Source organism: Nelumbo nucifera, chromosome 6, assembly GCF_055504915.1.
Source record: "Nelumbo nucifera cultivar China Antique chromosome 6, China Antique-T2T, whole genome shotgun sequence".
Classification (NCBI taxonomy): domain Eukaryota; kingdom Viridiplantae; phylum Streptophyta; class Magnoliopsida; order Proteales; family Nelumbonaceae; genus Nelumbo; species Nelumbo nucifera.
Genome location: NC_142654.1, coordinates 28,768,186 through 28,786,275, shown reverse-complemented (window position 1 = coordinate 28,786,275; position 18,090 = coordinate 28,768,186). Strand labels below are relative to the sequence as shown.

At 37.4% G+C, this 18,090-nt stretch overlaps 1 protein-coding gene across 3 annotated transcripts; it reads left to right on the top strand.

Annotated features, from left to right (window-relative positions):
• The first annotated feature begins 15,830 nt into the window (after positions 1 to 15,830).
• Positions 15,831 to 17,773, top strand: LOC104598512 (cyclin-U2-1). Of its 3 annotated transcripts, none has more exons than XR_735387.3 (3): positions 15,831 to 16,543; positions 16,631 to 17,039; positions 17,422 to 17,773. XR_735387.3 is itself a non-coding variant. In XM_010260616.3 (2 exons), exons 1-2 carry the CDS (start codon positions 16,131 to 16,133, stop codon positions 16,914 to 16,916), a joined length of 699 nt encoding a protein of 232 aa, XP_010258918.1. In that variant the 5' UTR covers positions 15,831 to 16,130; the 3' UTR covers positions 16,917 to 17,338. The 3 variants fall into 3 exon arrangements, 1 of the variants encoding a protein (XP_010258918.1); XR_735388.3 differs by having other exon boundaries at positions 17,413 to 17,773; XM_010260616.3 differs by lacking the exon at positions 17,422 to 17,773 and having other exon boundaries at positions 16,631 to 17,338.
• Positions 17,774 to 18,090: the final 317 nt, after the last annotated feature.

Genomic DNA, 18,090 nt, shown 5'->3' with positions numbered 1-18,090 from the left:
TGTAATAAAACTATTTGGTTTGATTTGGTTTCTATAACAAAACAGTTTAGTTTGATTTAAAAATTTCTTAATCCGTAATTTATTGTTTTGGTCTGAAATCTTCTCCAAACCGCACCAAACTGGACCGTGAACACCCCTACATCTAACACCAAACGTTAATGTCAGGTACATCAGACGGTTGAAAGCTCTTATATAAATAGCTTTGTTCTTAGTAGCATTGGCGAATGCTTGTGTCCTGAACTTAATTACTCGTTATGTTTTTTCTCTTGTACAATGACAAATGCATTGAAATTATTCTAATAAAATAAAAAAGAAAGAGACTTCCCAATAATTTTTCCCTTTGATAAATCAGATTTAGCAAATTGGGTTTACTGAACTTTCTTGATAAAGAAGCTTCAATAGCAGAAAAACTACATAAAGCAAACTATTAATACTGCATGTGATATGTTCCTTTCTGCTTATCTATATTTGGTTTCAGTACAAATCATAAAAGTTCAATTCAATACATATTTGATTAATGCTTATTTGCACATGTGCAGCACACGCTCTTACATTAATATCTATAAATGCAGATTTTTAAAACCAATCAAAACTCCCCGTAAATTTTGATGAAAACCCACCTGATTGATTATCAATGATGATGATGGATTGGTTATAAAATTTTCCAGATCATACATATTTCCAGCATCATAGTCAATACATATATATATTTGCACTTAAGGCTGTGTTTGGTTGCAGTGCAATTTTATTTGCACTAGTACAAATGCATAGGAGTGCAAATGAAAAAAATGTAAATTTTAATTTAATTTTATTTTGGATTTTACTTTATTCTATTTCATGTCTTAATTTACTTCATTTTTATTGAAATCAAATAAAACAAGTTAAAATTAAAAAAAAAAATCAAGATTTACACTCAAACCAATTGCACTGTCATAGTTTTGTATCAATGCAAATTTATTTGCATTGCAACCAAACACAGCCTAGGTATTTATTTCGATATTTTGCAAAGGGACCGGATAGAATTGAATATGACCCATGTGCAAATTTATTGAGATTTGAATCGAATCAAATTGAACTAAAAATGACTTACAGTGTATAATATGAATAAAAAGATCTGAAAATAACTTCTATCAGACTTATGACTTGTAAACGTAAGACATATATAGATTCCAATTTGGTTCAATTATAAATAGATGGAAGAACATTGGTCACCCTTAACCAGAATGATTAATTCCAATTGTATGGGTGTGTTAATTTTGTCGTTAATGCCCAGTTTGTTTGCAGTTCAATGTCATTTTGAATTATGCTGGTGCAAAGTATGGGAGTGCAAATTTTGGTTTTTTTTTATTGTTTTAGGTTTTATTTTATTTTATTTGTTTGCAGTGCAGATGAAGTAAGCACAATGATGTAAAACCTGAGACAAAGTGAATCATATTTTTCATTCCTGATTTACAAGGTTCAAAGTATCAATATGATAATATCCAATATGGGCCGTGTAGTTTGATTTTCAAGGCCACCAGTATGCATTTTATTCGAGGCTAGGGTATATATTGGTGTTTCAATGCTTTTAAATGATATATTCTTGTTCATTTGGACTGTCATGCATTTATACTAGTGTACTATTGGTGAAAATGAAATTGCATAGCAAACAAAACAAACCTAATTGAAACTAAGGCTGTGTTTGGTTGCAATGCAAATAAATTTGTACTGATACGAAATTGTAGCAGAGCAAATGATTTGAATGTAAATTTTGATCTATTTTTGTTTCAAATTTTAGCTTATTTTGTTTGATTGCATTACAAATGAATTAAATTAAGACATGAAGCAGAATAAAGTAAAACCCAAAATAAAATTAAATGAAAATTTGCATTTTTTTTCATTTGTATTCCCATGCATTTGTATTAGTACAAATAAAATTGCATTGTAACCAAACACAACCTGCAACCTGAGGTTGTGTTTGAAATCCATATAAACATTTACGTCAGTTTAGTTTTATCGACATTTAGAAAGAGTGTAAATCAAGATCGATGTAAAACTCCACTTCAATTCAGTCTTATGTACGTTTGGAAGGAGTGTAATTTTACGTCTTAAATCGATATAGGACTTCATCGATGTAAAACTCCGCTTTTATTGTCACGCTTTTCGAAATTCAAGCAGTCACTTTTTATATAGTTCGATGTAAAACGTCATCTATATACTTTTACGCCGATGACGGCTTACATCAATTCCAAAAGTAGCCTAAACTGACCAAATAGCTGATTCTTTTTTTTTATTTTTTTTTATTTTTGGGCTTTATACTCTCACATCATATGAAAAAACCTTTTTGTACGCTGTATCATTTGTCTTTTCTTTTTTATTTTTTAACCTAACTAGAGAGCATTAAGCATAAATAACAAGTTAGGTATGGATCATGGTCGGGAGTATATATAACTTGGGTGGACTTGAATTTAGCATTTAATAAAATTTAGGGGGGTCTGGCCTAAGGACCAGGGCCTGATGCTATGTAGATCCTTCAAACTTTGGCACTCGACTTTGGACTCCTAGCCCATGGTTGAGGGTTTAACAAATTGCGTTGGGCTAGGTTTGACCTTTACCCAACCTAGAGTTAGACCCTTGTTCAATATATTATATTGTCTTTAGTTGGAAGTTGGAACAGAACTAGCTGATTGGTGAAACTCCCACCACTCAATTCAACAAAGTCCACATCTGCTCCTCACACCAATCTTACAGCATTTTCCAGTGGCACATCATGAGGATCTCTGGTACTTGCATATTATTATTCATAGGGATATGTTTCCAATAAAGGGTGGGATATGCATGTAAGGTTGGTGTGAGGAACGCTCTGTGAGGAGTAAATCCCAATTCCACTCATCATCCTTTGCTTTTTATCTTATCTAGAGCGAGACAGGATATGCTCTCAACAAAAAAGAAAAAATGTTTTCAACACATTCTAACATTACCTGACAGACTGACATTGCACAGAAAACCCAATATGTTCCTCACGAGACCGGATCTGCTTCTCACACCTGGTGCCTCACAGGCGCCTCACACGCACATCTTACCATGCATTGGGAACATCTCTAGTACTTATTAATTATTATTCATGGGAGATGTTCCCAATGCACGGTGAATGTGCCTGTGAGGCGCCCATTTGTGAGGAGCAGATCCCGCTTCGTTCCTCACATAGCACTATTCATACCAACATCACAGCACGTTGCAGTCACACATCTAGAACATCTCCTATACTTTCATGAGAAGATATTCCCAATGCATGGCTGCAATGTATTGTGAGATTGGTAGGAGTGCTCTGTGAGGTGTGAATCCAAATTCATGGTGCGCCCATAGTCTCATGATGAATTGTACAATATTAGATCATATTGGAATGCATTTTGTTGGGAGCAGATTCCAACTCAGTGCAAACAGTTCCCAAATGACTCAGTCCTCCAAGCCCAAGGTGCCCACTTCACAAAGAATTTGAAAAGTACATACATTAAAAGCTCAGATTGCGGTAAGTGGAAGTGCTGGACCACCATTTAATCTAATCCATTGAACCAAGTCCATATCCAACCCATCAAATTGGTACACATCAATGAATAAAACTTCGTACCAAACATGTCAAAACAAATTATCCTACAGTAGAGCTTGTTAGAATTCATCCAATTGGATCCTTATTTACCTTGGGCCCATCCCATTCTGAGTCTCACTAAGCTCAAGACGATCCAATTAACTGACTCAGTTTTGCATCTACGGTTGAGCGACCATGTTACATGGGCCGGGCTTTGGTCCATGTAATTGTTCGTAGTTTAAGGTGCTACCCGGGGTCTCAATTGCACTGGATTTGATCCAATCCAATCAGGTCCAATATGAATTTATTACAGATGGACCAGGTCCAATTTAATCCAGTAAATACTTTGGACCATTAAGTCTGGAATGCTCCAGTTCAATATGTCTTATTGGTCAGTCCAATCCATCTAACTTGATTTTCATTTGAACAGAATCCAATCCAAAACCGGTTCAGTAATACCCCTAGATGCTATCTTCTGTTCAGATTCGGATGGAGGAATATAGAGTCGCCCTTCTTTTATAGAATGCTCTACTAATTGGGCTACTGGCTGCATTGATAGAATACGTTTTAATGATAATTAGTTTAAACCAAACCCATTTAGAGATCAGGAATGCTAAACATTTGAAAATGCAACGTTGTGTGACATTACGACTACGAGTTAAAGACTCGAGCCTCATGAAGTCATGGGGTGTTTATATAATTATATGGGCTGTGATAAAGGGCCTGAAAGGGCCCATACTATGTCTCACTAGACTCAGGTATGGGCCCAGCAGTATGCTATTAATAAAATAGTCAAAACCTTGAGAATGGACATTTGTGTCTTAAGCTCAGTTTGGAAGGAGTACAAATACAAATATATAGAGTATAAAACCTTGCATTTTATATTATTTTATATGTATTTGTACTGTACATATTTATATTCGCACTCCTTCCAAACTGAGCCTTAGGGATCAATTTCAGTTTCAATCCAGTTCGCACTCCTTTCCTTTGTTTCTTCTTTCTTCTTGTCAGTTTTCTTACTAGGCATTTTATCAAACAGCTCATGTTGAAATTCATACTAGTCTTGTCAATGTAGGTGGAGCACTATCTTTCCTTCTTTGTTACAGTCACCACCACCGTCTCACAATCACACCCTCTACTTTCCTTCCACTAACCTTCAGGCTTGGTGGTTTGAAGGAAAAGGTAGGGAAAGGAAGGGAAATGTAGGGACCTTTCCCTACCTTTTCCTTCAAACCAAAGACAGCCTCAGAGATAAATCATTAATTCAACATAAATTGACAAGAACAAACAAAGAAGATGTGCTAACCAGAACCAGGTTGGTCTTAGTTAGGTTGATATCAACCCTAAGTCAATTTGAGCTGATGAAACCCTAATCCCAATGAAAAAGCCAGAATTTTTATTAAAGGTTGTAATTTGGGCGGGTTCGAGTTGAGCATTTGTTAAAATTTGAATGCACCTGGCGTGAAATCGAGGGTGCAATGCAGTGTAAATTCTTCAAATTGGATATCCAATTTGCACCTCTGATTTTTCTATTTCAGTCAAGCTAATGGGGTTTAGAGGTGTAAATCTGTTCGGCCGCTATGGTTATAGGTCAGCTGCTGGGTGTAGCCCATAGCTCAATCTCAGCCCAGTGGGCTGGACAGAAGCCCAACTCAACATAGTAAGATATGCCTCAAGCCAGGCTTTGCTTGGCTGAGATTCTTAATTCCTATAATGTCGTACATTTTTTGATGTATTTATCTATAGTGGCCAAGTAATGATTGCGATAAATTAAAATGAAAGCATTGCAGAAGTTATAAAATACAATAGACCCAATTTTAGGGTTTTACACTGCATTAAGGCTGGGATTTTAAGCTGGGCCCATTTAAATTTTGACAAAATCCCAATCCGAGCCCACTTAAGTTTTGGGGTTTATAACGGAGGACATTTATGTTTGTCTTTCATAATTTAAAGCCCTCAGATTCAAAATAAAAAAAAAAAGGAGGATTTCAATCTAATACTCTTTCTCCTTATACCATAAGGGCATTAATCCCATCGACTTTCAAATTTTAAAAGACTTTAGGGTCCGTTTGCTTTGCAGTTGGAATCAAAATTGGAATCCTTTGAAATTGAAATCAGAAGGAATGGTCTATAGTCAGGAATTAGATTTCATTCCCAAAAGGGGGGAAGGGAATGGCCATTCCCTCAAATAGGGGAATTTTCCCCATCCCCAACCCCGACTGGATGGCAATTTTCCCTATTCCCTCTATTAGGGTCACTTATTAGAACACACTTTTAGGGATGACAATTTTCTCCATCCCCGACCGGACCCGACTTCCCTGACCCGATGGGGCTAGGGATGGGGATTGTTTTGGCGGGGCGGGGAAGGGGAAGGGGATTGAGGTCCTTGCCCCACTCCGACCCTGATTATATATATATATACACACACACACACACTATTATATTATTTATATTATATATATATCAAAACATATTTAAAACATTATTTATAATTTAAAATTTTTATTTATTTAAAAAAAAAATACTATTATCTGAAAACATTTTGGGGATTCGGGTACCCACGGGGAATCCATCCCCGTTGGGGATCGGGGATTGGGTTAATTTCAGAATCGGGGTCGGGGACGGGGAATATAATCCCTGCCCTGTTGCCATTCCTATACACCTTATAGTTTTACACATTTACTTAAACCTACCTTATAGTTTTCATTTTACAAAAACATCTCATATATTTTACAACTTATTTACTTAATCAACCTTTCATTAAGAAGTGTTTGTTTTGCCATTAGGCCCATGTTTTTTATTCCAAAAATACCCTTAACACTTTTTTTTTTGTATAAAAAGCAAAATTGACCAAATATAGCCAATAGAGTGGTTGCCCGTGTCTTATTAAGGGCAAAAATGGTATTTTTATTTTTATTTTCTTTTGATTAAATTTATTTAAATGAGCATTAGGGTCTATACTGTCATTTTCCACTGTCATTTAATGGAAGATTGATTAAATCCATTGCAAATTATAAGTGGTGTTTTAGTAAAATGCTAACTATAGGGTAGATTTTAGTAAATCCATGAAACTATAAGGGGTATTTTATTATATGACCCTTTCTATTGTTTAACGTTCTCTTAATAAATCCTGTGCATCGCACAGGTCCTCACTAATTCATTTTTAAAACAATGCATACATTAGGGCCAAACAAGTAGAACACGCGGAAATAGTAGAATGGGATCAAATCTACAGTACAAGTTCTCTATGGTAATGTCAATGGAGCTTCCGTGCACCTTGCTCTCACTACCCCCTTAATCCACTGTAATATGTAATATGTACAAGGGAAATAAATAGCATAATGGGAATTCTATTTTGGTTTCATGCCACCACAATCCAAAGAGAAACTTAATTATTACTATATTGTTCTTAGGCTCTGTTTGATGATTAAGTACTTGTTGCATAAGTACTTCTATTTTAACAATCACTTAAGACTGTTTGGTAACCTACTTTTCAAATCACTTATTATGTTTTTAAGTACTTATTGGGGTGGGGATGTTTGGTAAGCTACTTTCCCCATAAGTGCTTATATTGATGCAAATGACAATTTTAGCCCTCACTTCACTCATACATATATACAATGCTTTTCACATGTTATGTTATACATTTTAACTGAGAGTCCACATGGACCCACTCGTGAATTGCCATGTGGACCCAATAACAATAATCCTAATAAATAATAAATAATAAATACTTTGGCCTCCCTCTCCATCTCATACTTCTTCCTTTTCTTCTTCAGAACCCCCCTGGAATCCACTTTTCATCATCTTCCTCACGACACAGAACCAACGGCGGTGGTGAATCCATTCCGATCTCCACCTCCACTCTCTCATCTCTCTTTCTTCTTTTTTTTTTTCTTCTTCTTCTCCTTAGTCTTCACTCTTTCCCTTTCCCTGTTCATCATCGCCGTTGCAGCGGTGGGTTCAAACCAGCAACAATGGTGAGTGGTGGCATTGAACAGGAATGATGACTAAGGAAGAAAAAATAGATTTGCAATCCCAGAGTTCGACCGCTGTGGCAAGGCTGAGGACTGAGGAAGAAAAAAACAGGAACGGTGAGATCTGTGAAATTATTAGGGACTGGTTCAAGTGTAGATCTACGAAACCCCAGAAAAAACTAACCTCTTGTCATCGGTTAGTTCAAGTGTAGATCTACGAAAAAACAGACAGTTCAAGTGTAGATTTGCAAAGAATAAGGAATTCAAGTTAGAAAAAACCAAAAATAAATTGATTAAATGAGAAAAAAAACTTCAAAAAATAGAAGAAAGTGGCCAAACGACAAGTCCGCCGGCTACTTTTCCTCACTGCCGCTCGTCGACGGTGGACCTACAACTGGTGCACCGCTACCTAGGTTTGATGTTCGAATGAATGGAGAAGCAGGAGGTATAATCATCACAGGGGTATTTTAGGCATTATAAAAAATTATTAGGGATTAGTTCGTCCCATTTTTTTGGAGAAGTACTTCTTCAACATGTACTTAAAAAAAAGTCAACTTGAAGTCACTTTTTTAAAGAATTAATTCTTTAAAAAAATACTTCTTCCCCACTTTTTTATCAAACACACAAAACCACTTAATACCACTTAATGTATGGTCTCGACTCTTAAAACAAGTACTTCTTTTAATTATTCTCAAACACTACCTTAGTTGAATTCATGATCGAAAAAGGCTTTGCGATATAATACATCAAAATTTCAGCTAACCATGTTACTTATCACTATTTTTCTTGAGCCCAACTACGATGCGTTTATAAATAAATGAGATAGAGTATATTAAAATTTCAGTTAAATGATTTACTTACTTTTCATTGTTTCACAATTTTACAAGATGTATTTACCATTAAGACTTCGATATCATTAAAGATCTTACTGTGATCGATGTATCACATCTCACTTTATCATTATTCACGTTTCTTATTACAATTTCTATACTATAATTTTATCATCAATCAAATTTCTCACGCCATTATTTGTTTCCTTGCAAGAGAAGGAAAAAGAAACATTTGAATAAATACAACAACCGATTAACATGTAAAAGTTATTGTCATTACGGTTAGTGGGTGGCATGTTGCCTGTTTTCATTAATCATAAGGAAAAGTCTTAACTTTCCTATGCATTCACTTTCAATGATACATTGTTTCTGTGGATAAGAGTGAGGTGGAATACATTTCCTTTTTTTTTTTTTATTTTGTGTACCAAATTGGAATAAAGTAAAATTAAGGACAAGTATACACGAATTAGATAAGATATTATACGAATATTTCTATTATATAATGGGGAGTGATTTGGCCATCTCCCTTTTTTTTATGTTGCCCCTAAGCATCACCGACAAGTATGTCTTAAAAGACAAAAATACCCCTTATGTTTTGACTTGTTTTATAAAGTAGTTTTATTTGTCTGACTTTTTGTGAAATTGTGACAATGAAAAGTGATTCCTTTGTCGCCTTATTTGGAATGTGCGTGGTTTATAAAAAAAATGGAGTCCTGATCACTTTCCAGTTCCTCCAATGACATTTGGTGTCCGTAATAAAGAGAAGTTATTGAGGTATTATTTTTCACAAAAGTGGAATTCAAGCTTATTTATCCTTTATAATTCACAATACATTAAGGTACCATTTGGCAAGGCTCTTTAAGAAGATCTTCTAAGAGTCTTGATGGTCAAAGTAATGAGATTTTGGGGTATTATTTTAGACTTTCATGAGTTTCTTAGGGCATAAATCTTTCTAATTCCTTGTCTTTTATTATCAAACAAAGAGAGACCAAATTTTGGTCTTCCAATCTTTGAAAAGCCCGAAAGACCACACTAAAAGATTTTGCCAAACGTCTTTTAATTTTAATAGGCCCATATCCATGTTTTCTTCTTCTTTTGTGTGTGTGTCGGCTATTGTGATGAATAATAAATATGTAGCCCAATGTAGCCTATAGATTCGTTTGAGTGAAGAACAAAATCAACAAATGATTTAGGGTCCATTTGGTTCATAGTCAGAATCGAAATCAGAATGGTTTATTCCCATAGCCTGTTTGGTTTAGATAAGAATTGGAATCAATTAGAATGAGATTTCATTACCAAAGAAGGAGGAGGGAATGACCATTTCTTCAAATAGGGGAATGCCATTCCACAATAAGAATGAAATTCCGATTCCATCCAACCAAACAGTTGGAACCGGAATTTCCAATTCTAGACCCTATTCCCGTGAGCTCTCATTTTGTGCGCCCGTGGGTGCACTGGATGAGTGCACCCACGAATGGCTGATTGACACGTCGACTAGGTCAACGTTAATGTGCGTTTGAGCGTTAACGTGGTCTATTCCAGTTCACGCGGAAAGCCCCTTTTTCCAATTTCTTCGATTCTTCTTTCAGTTCTTTCTTCCATTTCTCTCCTCCGAACCCTACCCATACAACAGAGTAACCCTTGTCCATTGGCGGCAACCGAGCTCTGGTGGCGAATCGACAACAACAGAGCTCTGGCGGCGGCGACGTATCCTTCTTCTCTTCTTCTTCGACTCTCCATTAGAATTTCTTCGACTCTTCTTCTTCATCTTCTCCGGTGGTAGGTCCAATCTGAAGGACGAACATGTAGGACACATCGACCAAAAACATCTCACATCCCACATCCCACCATTGTTTCTCGATTTTGAATGAAAATCAATGACTGATGAAACAGGGGTTAGGGCTTGGGATGTTTAATCTACTGAAACAGGGGTTAGGGCTTGGGGAGATTAGCTTTGTTCTGACGACTGATGACTGCTGGTGTGAGGAGTAATGATTCTCAGAAGAAGATGGGAAGAAGAGGAAGAAGAAGAAATAAGAGTCATTGGGAGATTGGAGAGAACTTTTATATATTTACCATCGAAATTCTTGCCGCTGTCGGTGGACCACGCTTATGGACGCCGGTGTATGTGAGTGGCTGATGGGATGATTTTCTGGGTTAGGACTGGGACTAGGAGAACCAAAGAAGTGGAGGAAATGGGAGGGACTGAGGGAGTTTGAATGAAATCCCTTTATGGGCAGTTCAATCGGAGGAGAATCAACAATAGCCGGTTCAACCAGCCAAACTATTAATAACGGAGAAAACTTCCGTTAATTCGTGTTTGCCTCTCATTCGTGGCGTCCAGTGCACCCACGGGTGCACAGAATGCACCCTCTATTCCCGTGACCTTATTCATAATGAGGCATGGATTATAATTAATTTGTTGCAACTTAATAGGCTAACCAGGAGTCTATGACCGAGGGAGAGGACATCGGCTTCGGTCAGGGCAAGTTCGTGCTCACACTATCCCAACAGCCTCTTGCAACTTTACATCGAGAATATTTCTCCATGAAATAAAACACATAAGTACAGAGATATTCCTAATGCAAGGCTGTAAAAGCTGTTTGAACTGGCATTAATGGAAGCCGAACTCGAGGGAGAGACTCTTAACCTTTTCCTTTTTCATTTTATGGTAATTGATTGTTAATGTTTTTCTTTTTCATTTCAAGACTTTCTTTTCTAGTTTTCCAAGAGAAATTTTAAGAAGTAAGCCAGAAATATATGTAATTGAAGCCTGATGAATAATTCATTTGACTGTAAGAAAAGAAATTGATGTCACAATCTTGAATGTTGGGTTGCAAAGAAAAGAGCTTGGAATAGTTGCAAAATTGCTTCTCCTACTTGCTTTGTTTTAAGCCAAAGAATCATCTTTTCTGTGTCTCATTTGCTCACGAGTATGACATTGTCCAAACGAAGACGATATTTCATCAAATGGGTACTGACTTTGTGCCTAAGTCTGTCCCATTCTCTTGTAAAAGGTCATTTTTTAACCTTTTTTAACTACTTCTGACGCAAACAGAATTAAGGGAAACTCTTTCCCTTCTCAATTCCAGGCTTGTACAGTGACATTTCAACAACCCCATTTAATCAAAGTGAAAAGGATTTGAAAACAATATTGTCCAATAGCTCTCATTATATGATTAAGTGTGACATAAACCAAGTATATGATAAAGACCACAAAATCAGGCGTGAATGTTAATAGTGGAGCATTTCTGTGATTTGGATAACCGTAGGGCCCAAGTTCATTTGACTACTATTAAATATCACATAATAAAAGCACAGATACTTGGTCGATCTGGCCGGTTCTCATTGGCTTGATGGAGCCTACACTCTGTTGTTGTATTTGTTGTAATTGCTTTGAAATTGAAATCCCATTACACGGTTATATGTATAAAGTTCAACTATGATGCATTTATTAATATTGTTTGTATGTTAAATCCAAATCTTAATCAATTATATTTAAGTCTATTTATTTTTTAAGGGTTTTTATAGTTCAGTCCACTCTTAGGGTGGAGTTAGGATTTTTAGGGATAAACTGAATCCTGCCTGTGGATTGATGCTAAATTTACGGGCAGTATGCGGTAGGGGGGGGCTACTAATAGACTAGGAAGGGGCTATAATTTAGATTTTTGAGGTGGATTGCAGTCCACTTATCCCTATTTTTTATTGATTCACATTTCACAAAGTGTAGTACTTTGACATTTTACAAGGTGCCCTTATTATCATGGATTCCATCTTGGGGTTTTTACTGTTTAGTCTATTTTCAGAAATTTTAACTCCACTATACAATTGGGGTAGATGCCAGTTCGGAATTGATGTCACTTTACGGACAGGTATAGGTGTTATAGGTAAAGTTATTTTAAATTTTGAATTAACAGTTTAAATCAGAATTGTGAGGTGGAGTGCAGCATAAAAAATCCTTACATCTTTTGCTGCACAGTGCACAAGATGTAGCATAAATTTTGCCTTTATTTTATTGGTTGTTTGAATTTTTCATTATCATGAAGATGGTCGTTAAAATCACCAATCAGTCAGTCAATCACCATCCAATTACCATCCAAAGTGCTCTTGGAAAAGGTATTTTAGTTGAGGGTGAAATCTCCATGGGCCCAGGCCCAAGAGATTGAATAGAAGTAAGTTTTTTATTTTTATTTTATAATATATATTTTTTAAGGTGAGAGGTTAAGATTTTTTTCTCTCTTTAGTTTTGTCATTGACTCCTTGTCTGTCAGTTTGTTAGGCTTGTGCCCATATGGGCCTATATCAGAAAATGATTCATTAAAGTACGAATCCTCTCAGGATTCAGGAAACTTTAGTTAAGAGAGATTTGATGTTTACATGTCCAGACCTGCAAGATGATAAGTATGGATCTTAGTTGCAACTTGCAAATCAATGCACAATCTCGTCCATATCTCCTTCCTCTTTCTCTATTTTAGTTACATGACTATCACTTGTTTTTTTTTTTTCTTTCTATCTATCAAAACCAACTAAAAAAATCAAATTCATTGAATTTCTTCTACCTCTTTTTTCTATTAAATTAAATTAGTGAAGCCCTTGGAGGGCCTCATAATATTATTCTTCAAAATTTATGCTCTAAATAAAATATATTCATTAATATAATGTAGATGGAAATTCACAAGAGGTTTTGAATAGTCAAATCTTTTCCGGTATCATGTATTTCCTACATTATAAATTTTTCCTATGATCTATAATATTATTTACCGGTTTACCAATGGATGTGGCATCAAACAGAGTGGATTAGTGAAACAGGATTCATGTAAACGGCCCCATATAATTTTAGGGTCTGTTTGATTCGCAGTTGGAATTGGAATGATCTATTCCCATGATCTGTTTGGTCCAGACAAGAATCGGAATGAAAATTAGAATAAACTGAAATTAAATTTTATTCCTAAAAGAGGAAAAGAGAATGACCGTTCTCTTAAATGAGAGAATGTCATTCCACCAAAAATAGAAATGAGATTTAATTTCACCCAATCAAACAGTTAAAACCAGAATGATCGATCTGATTCCAATTCCAAACCCCTATTCCCACAATTATATAAAGGCATATTGAGATACCCAGATAAAAGGTAAATCAATAACAAAACTGCTAACTCAATTCAGGACAAAAAATAATTGCTCAATGCCACTTTACTAAAGCATCCAGATGTAAATTGAGATGGTGTCCTTTATACTGCCCGGAGACCCTTGACAGAGATGTCTATATCACTGTACACATACCATGGTGCCAATGCCGACGACCCAATAACTATTGCCAATTGCCATTTGGCCTCATTCCAAAAGCCGTTGGACCTTATATACACCCTGCATTGTCTTCATGCAAAGTTCAGTCCCACCAAGATTTAAAATATCCCAACGTATCAGATCATTGAATCTACCAAAATGCCAAATATCAGGATTTAGGACGAAAGGCCATATTCAATAATAAATACCCTTCCTAGAATCCTAGAGATAGGCATGGTACAAAATTTGAAACCTGAAACAATTTCAAACCATGCGTGTCGCTCCCTCGAATTGCGCGTATCACATCTATCGATACTTTAAACCATGGTCCCTACCAACACCGACTGACTTGCTAATACAGGTAACTAGTAAAAGAGCACGTGTTGTTATGCACATATGTAAGATCAAGTAAAACAAGTAGCCTTACATGAATTCCAATAATTTGATTAAAATCAAGTAAATATATGTGATGTTTTTCGATCTAAGGTTTTTTAAATTGAGGTTGTAGTTAGATAGTCCTGTCAACTGGACGAGGCCGAGGTGGAAATATAGAGTCACGCAGCAAGAACTAAAATAAAAAAAAAAAACAGTTAGAAGCCCGAGAAGTTATTTCCTAGTAGACTTGTTCATAGGCCAGGCAGCCTGACGAGCTGGCCCCCAGACGGGCTTGAGCATGTATTTTAGCCCGCGGGCTTGACCTTGGGCCTAAAAGCCTGAGCCCGATTATTTTACGAGTCGGTCTCGGGATTTGCTAAAAAATCCCGTCCCAGCCCGACTTTTGTATAAGTTAAACCCTAACCCTAAATATTAATCCCTCTCTTCTCAACCCTTCTCTTATCACTCATCTCTTTTTCTTAGCCGAACAAACTCCCTTCTCGGTCACAGTCTCACATAGCCAAACTTTCTCAGGAAGACAAAACCAGCACAACCAGTGAACTCCAGCGGTGACTGGTGAGTCCTCTCTCTCTCTCTCGTTCACCTTCTCACTTCTCCTTTTCTCTCAAAATTGATCTCAGTAGCTCATTTATCAGATGCGAGTCATGCAAATTCAGGCACCAGCTATGAATCCTCTCTCTCCCTCTCTCTCTCTCTCTCTTCATTGTTCGGTTGTTCCTCTTCTCATTCTCAGAATCTCAGCTCAATTCATTTATTAGACGTGAACTCAGGCACCGGCGAACACAGGCATCGGCAGCGAGTCCTTTCTCTTTGCCCTTTTGTTCTATTCTTCTCTTATTGTTTGGTCGGCGGCAAACACAGACACAGACATAGGCACCGACAGCAAACACAGACACAAGCATCCGATCTATCTTTTTGTTAGGTCAGGCTTCGGGCTTGGGCTCGGGCTTCAGGCTTTTTATTAGGGCCCGGCATGGGCCCAAGTTGTAGGCCCGTTGGTTGGGTCGGGCTCGGGATTGGGCCTAACAAAATCCTGTTTATGAAGAGTAAAAGCCCAACCCGGCCCGGCCCATGAACAAGTCTATTCCCTGGGTAAGTACTCCGACGCTCAAGTTAGTCGAAAATAATAGGTGATCGGGCCGAACAATTGGGAGCAATGTTGAGTGGAGATAACCTACTTATAGCTGAAGATCCATGTCCAATTCGGATGAGGCTTCTAGGGTTATTGGGATGAGGTTGCCCGCCAAATTTTTCGGGATAAGACCTAACCCCCGACGTAGCTGTCCTCCTTATCCATATGATGCTCTCCTATCTTGGTCTCACTTATCCGATAACATGGTGCCAACGTAGACGAGGTGATAAAGCGATCGCAGAGATGACATGTGGCACTCGGGGCTAGTTCAATCATAACCCAAACAATATGTATAGTAGGACTTGCTGCATACCCAACATTGTAGCCCTTGTATGGGGTTCTTCATTTGGAGGAACAATGACTACTATCTGCCCTCTACAATGGCAAATCTCCTCTATACAATGCCCATATTCAATTGTTCATACAGCATTTGGGCCTGGGTCTAGGGCTTCTTCTGACCCATCTGGGCCACTGATTAGTTGTTTGATGGATTTGTGGGCCAAACAAAACCAAGGTAATATCTATTTGAATGATGGATCACCTTCCTAGTTCTTACCTCTTACAGTCTTACTACGGTGCTAGAGATAAAAACATTAATATCAGAAGCAATATTCTGCGTTATTCGTACATAAAACATTAAAACCTACCCACTGTCGGCGAATTTCTTTTATAAGATCAAGAGGGAGACATGTAATCTTACATGATCGATCCTCCTTTCCAACCGCTTTCCATTGATCGATCCATTCCCTGATAACCTCCCTTTTCTTTATTCACATCACAACTAAGACTGATCCCACTCTGCTCACTGCTCGCCCAAAGTAAATGAAAATCTAACCCTCTTTATTCTGGTATAAAGTCATTCTCAGAGCTCCAGCATCTGACAGACACGTCTCCTCTCCTCCTCCTCTTCCTCCACCCTGCAAGTGATAATCAACGCTATAGCAACAATGGGTTCATCCCCAATTCCAATTTCCCCAAGAAAACTTCGCTCTGATCTCTACACCTTCTCGTCCCAAGAAGATTCGACTTCAAGCACCCCTTTGGTCATCTCTGTTCTTGCTTCTCTCCTCGAGAGAACCATTGCTAGGAATGAACGGATTTCGGGAAAATGCAGATGGGCATTGCCGAAAGATGCTAGAATTCATGTCTTCGAATGCTGCCAGGTGCCAAACATGACAATTCAGTCCTTTCTCGAGAGGATTTTTCGCTACACTAGGGTTGCTTCCCCAGTTTACGTCGTTGCCTATGTCTACATTGATCGCTTGTGCCAGATCCAGCCTGAGTTTCGCATCACCTCAAGCAATGTATATAGGCTTCTCATCACCACCATCATGGTGGCCTCCAAATTTGTTGAAGACATGTGAGTTGCTAAGTTCATCAATTCTTTCTTTCTTTTTTTCACTGTTTCTTTCTTCTTTACTTAATTCTTCGCTCCAATTTCGCGCAGGAATTATAGGAATTCGTACTTTGCGAAGGTTGGGGGATTAACGACCAAGGAGATGAACAAATTAGAGGTTGATTTTCTATTCTTGATGGGTTTCAGATTGCACGTTAATGTAAGCGTGTTTGAGAGCTATTGCTGTCATCTAGAGAGGGAAGTTAGCATAGGAGGAGGATACCAAATAGAGAGGACTCTGAGGTCCATGTGTTCCGGAGATATCAAATCCGAAGGAGGAGGGGAAGAAAATGATCTCAACCAGCTTGCGCGTGTTATCCGATGCAGCTCATATTAGAAGCCCCTTTGTAACATTTTTGCCTGCAACTGTCGGGCAGGATAAACTCATGTACAGAGAATCGTATACAAGAGTGTTACTTTGTTATCCCCGTCAATGAGGAAGGAATTACTGCAATTTTATGTAATCTACCATATCCTGTTTTTGATTTACTGTTACTTACTTTGGATCACCATGAAGCTTTCTTACAAGGGTGTCAAATTAGATGAAGTAAAGGAAAAAATTAATGTAATTAATAAGCATTGAGAGTGATGAATGGGTGGGTGTTTTGAATTCCAGAGGATCTGTTACAAGCAAAACAGAGCCAAATGGGGTGAGCTTGCATAGAAAGAAGAGATGAGTTTAATTGTCAATTAGGAGAAGCATGAGAGATTGCAAGAAGATGAATAAATTCATAGTGGAACTAAATGGTTGATTCTTTATATTTCTTTTTCTTCTTTCTGTTCCTTTTTCTGGTTGATGCATTGAGGTTGAATTTAGAATTAAGATTGTGCAGCTTGTGCAGATAATGTGCTTGCAAAAATGGCTCAGGAGATGTTGGAAGGTGTGAGCAGGGCTCATGCATGATGAACTTGCATAGATGGCTGTCAGGGTGACTTGGTGAGTGCTTGGCTGCTTGTTAGGAAGGATTTGGTCATTTGGCACGTAGAACTAACATGCATTTCAGCTGGAATACGGAATGGACCATAAACTTGATATATGAACAATGGAATTAACTCCCTGGAGAATCCATAACTCCACCTACAAGAGGAAACTTTTTGTCCAAATGATAGTTTCTTATGTTAAAGATTTCCTTTCTTTCTTGAGGAGTAAAATTTGGAACTCAAATGTGGGGAGTAAAATTTTACTCTTGTACAGTTTTTATTCATTTGGTTCACTCAAATTTTATTTGGTCAATCCGTGAAAATCAACTCTGGGCATCAAGCTGTTCCTAGTCATTTGAGCATTTACAACTCAGAGAATCAGAAGAAAATCGTATTTGCCACTTGAGCTTTTACTCTCCCTCCTCTCTCTTCCCTGACATTGTAGCAGTGGGTAACCCTAGCCAACAATATTTCCTTTAAGAACACAGTATTTTCTACAGGTATTTCCCATGCTTCAAGCAAACAAAAAAGTGAGCAAATAGTGGGAAAAAACTAACCCTCTTGCCAGATTTTACTTCACCCAATTTTAA

Excerpts from the sequence above, each read along its gene's own strand:
- LOC104598512 (XM_010260616.3), top strand. The coding sequence starts at position 16,131 with ATGGGTTCATCCCCAATTCCAATTTCCCCAAGAAAACTTCGCTCTGAT. Across the intron at positions 16,544-16,630 it reads TCCAAATTTGTTGAAGACAT|GAATTATAGGAATTCGTACT; the intron begins GTGAGTTGCTAA and ends AATTTCGCGCAG.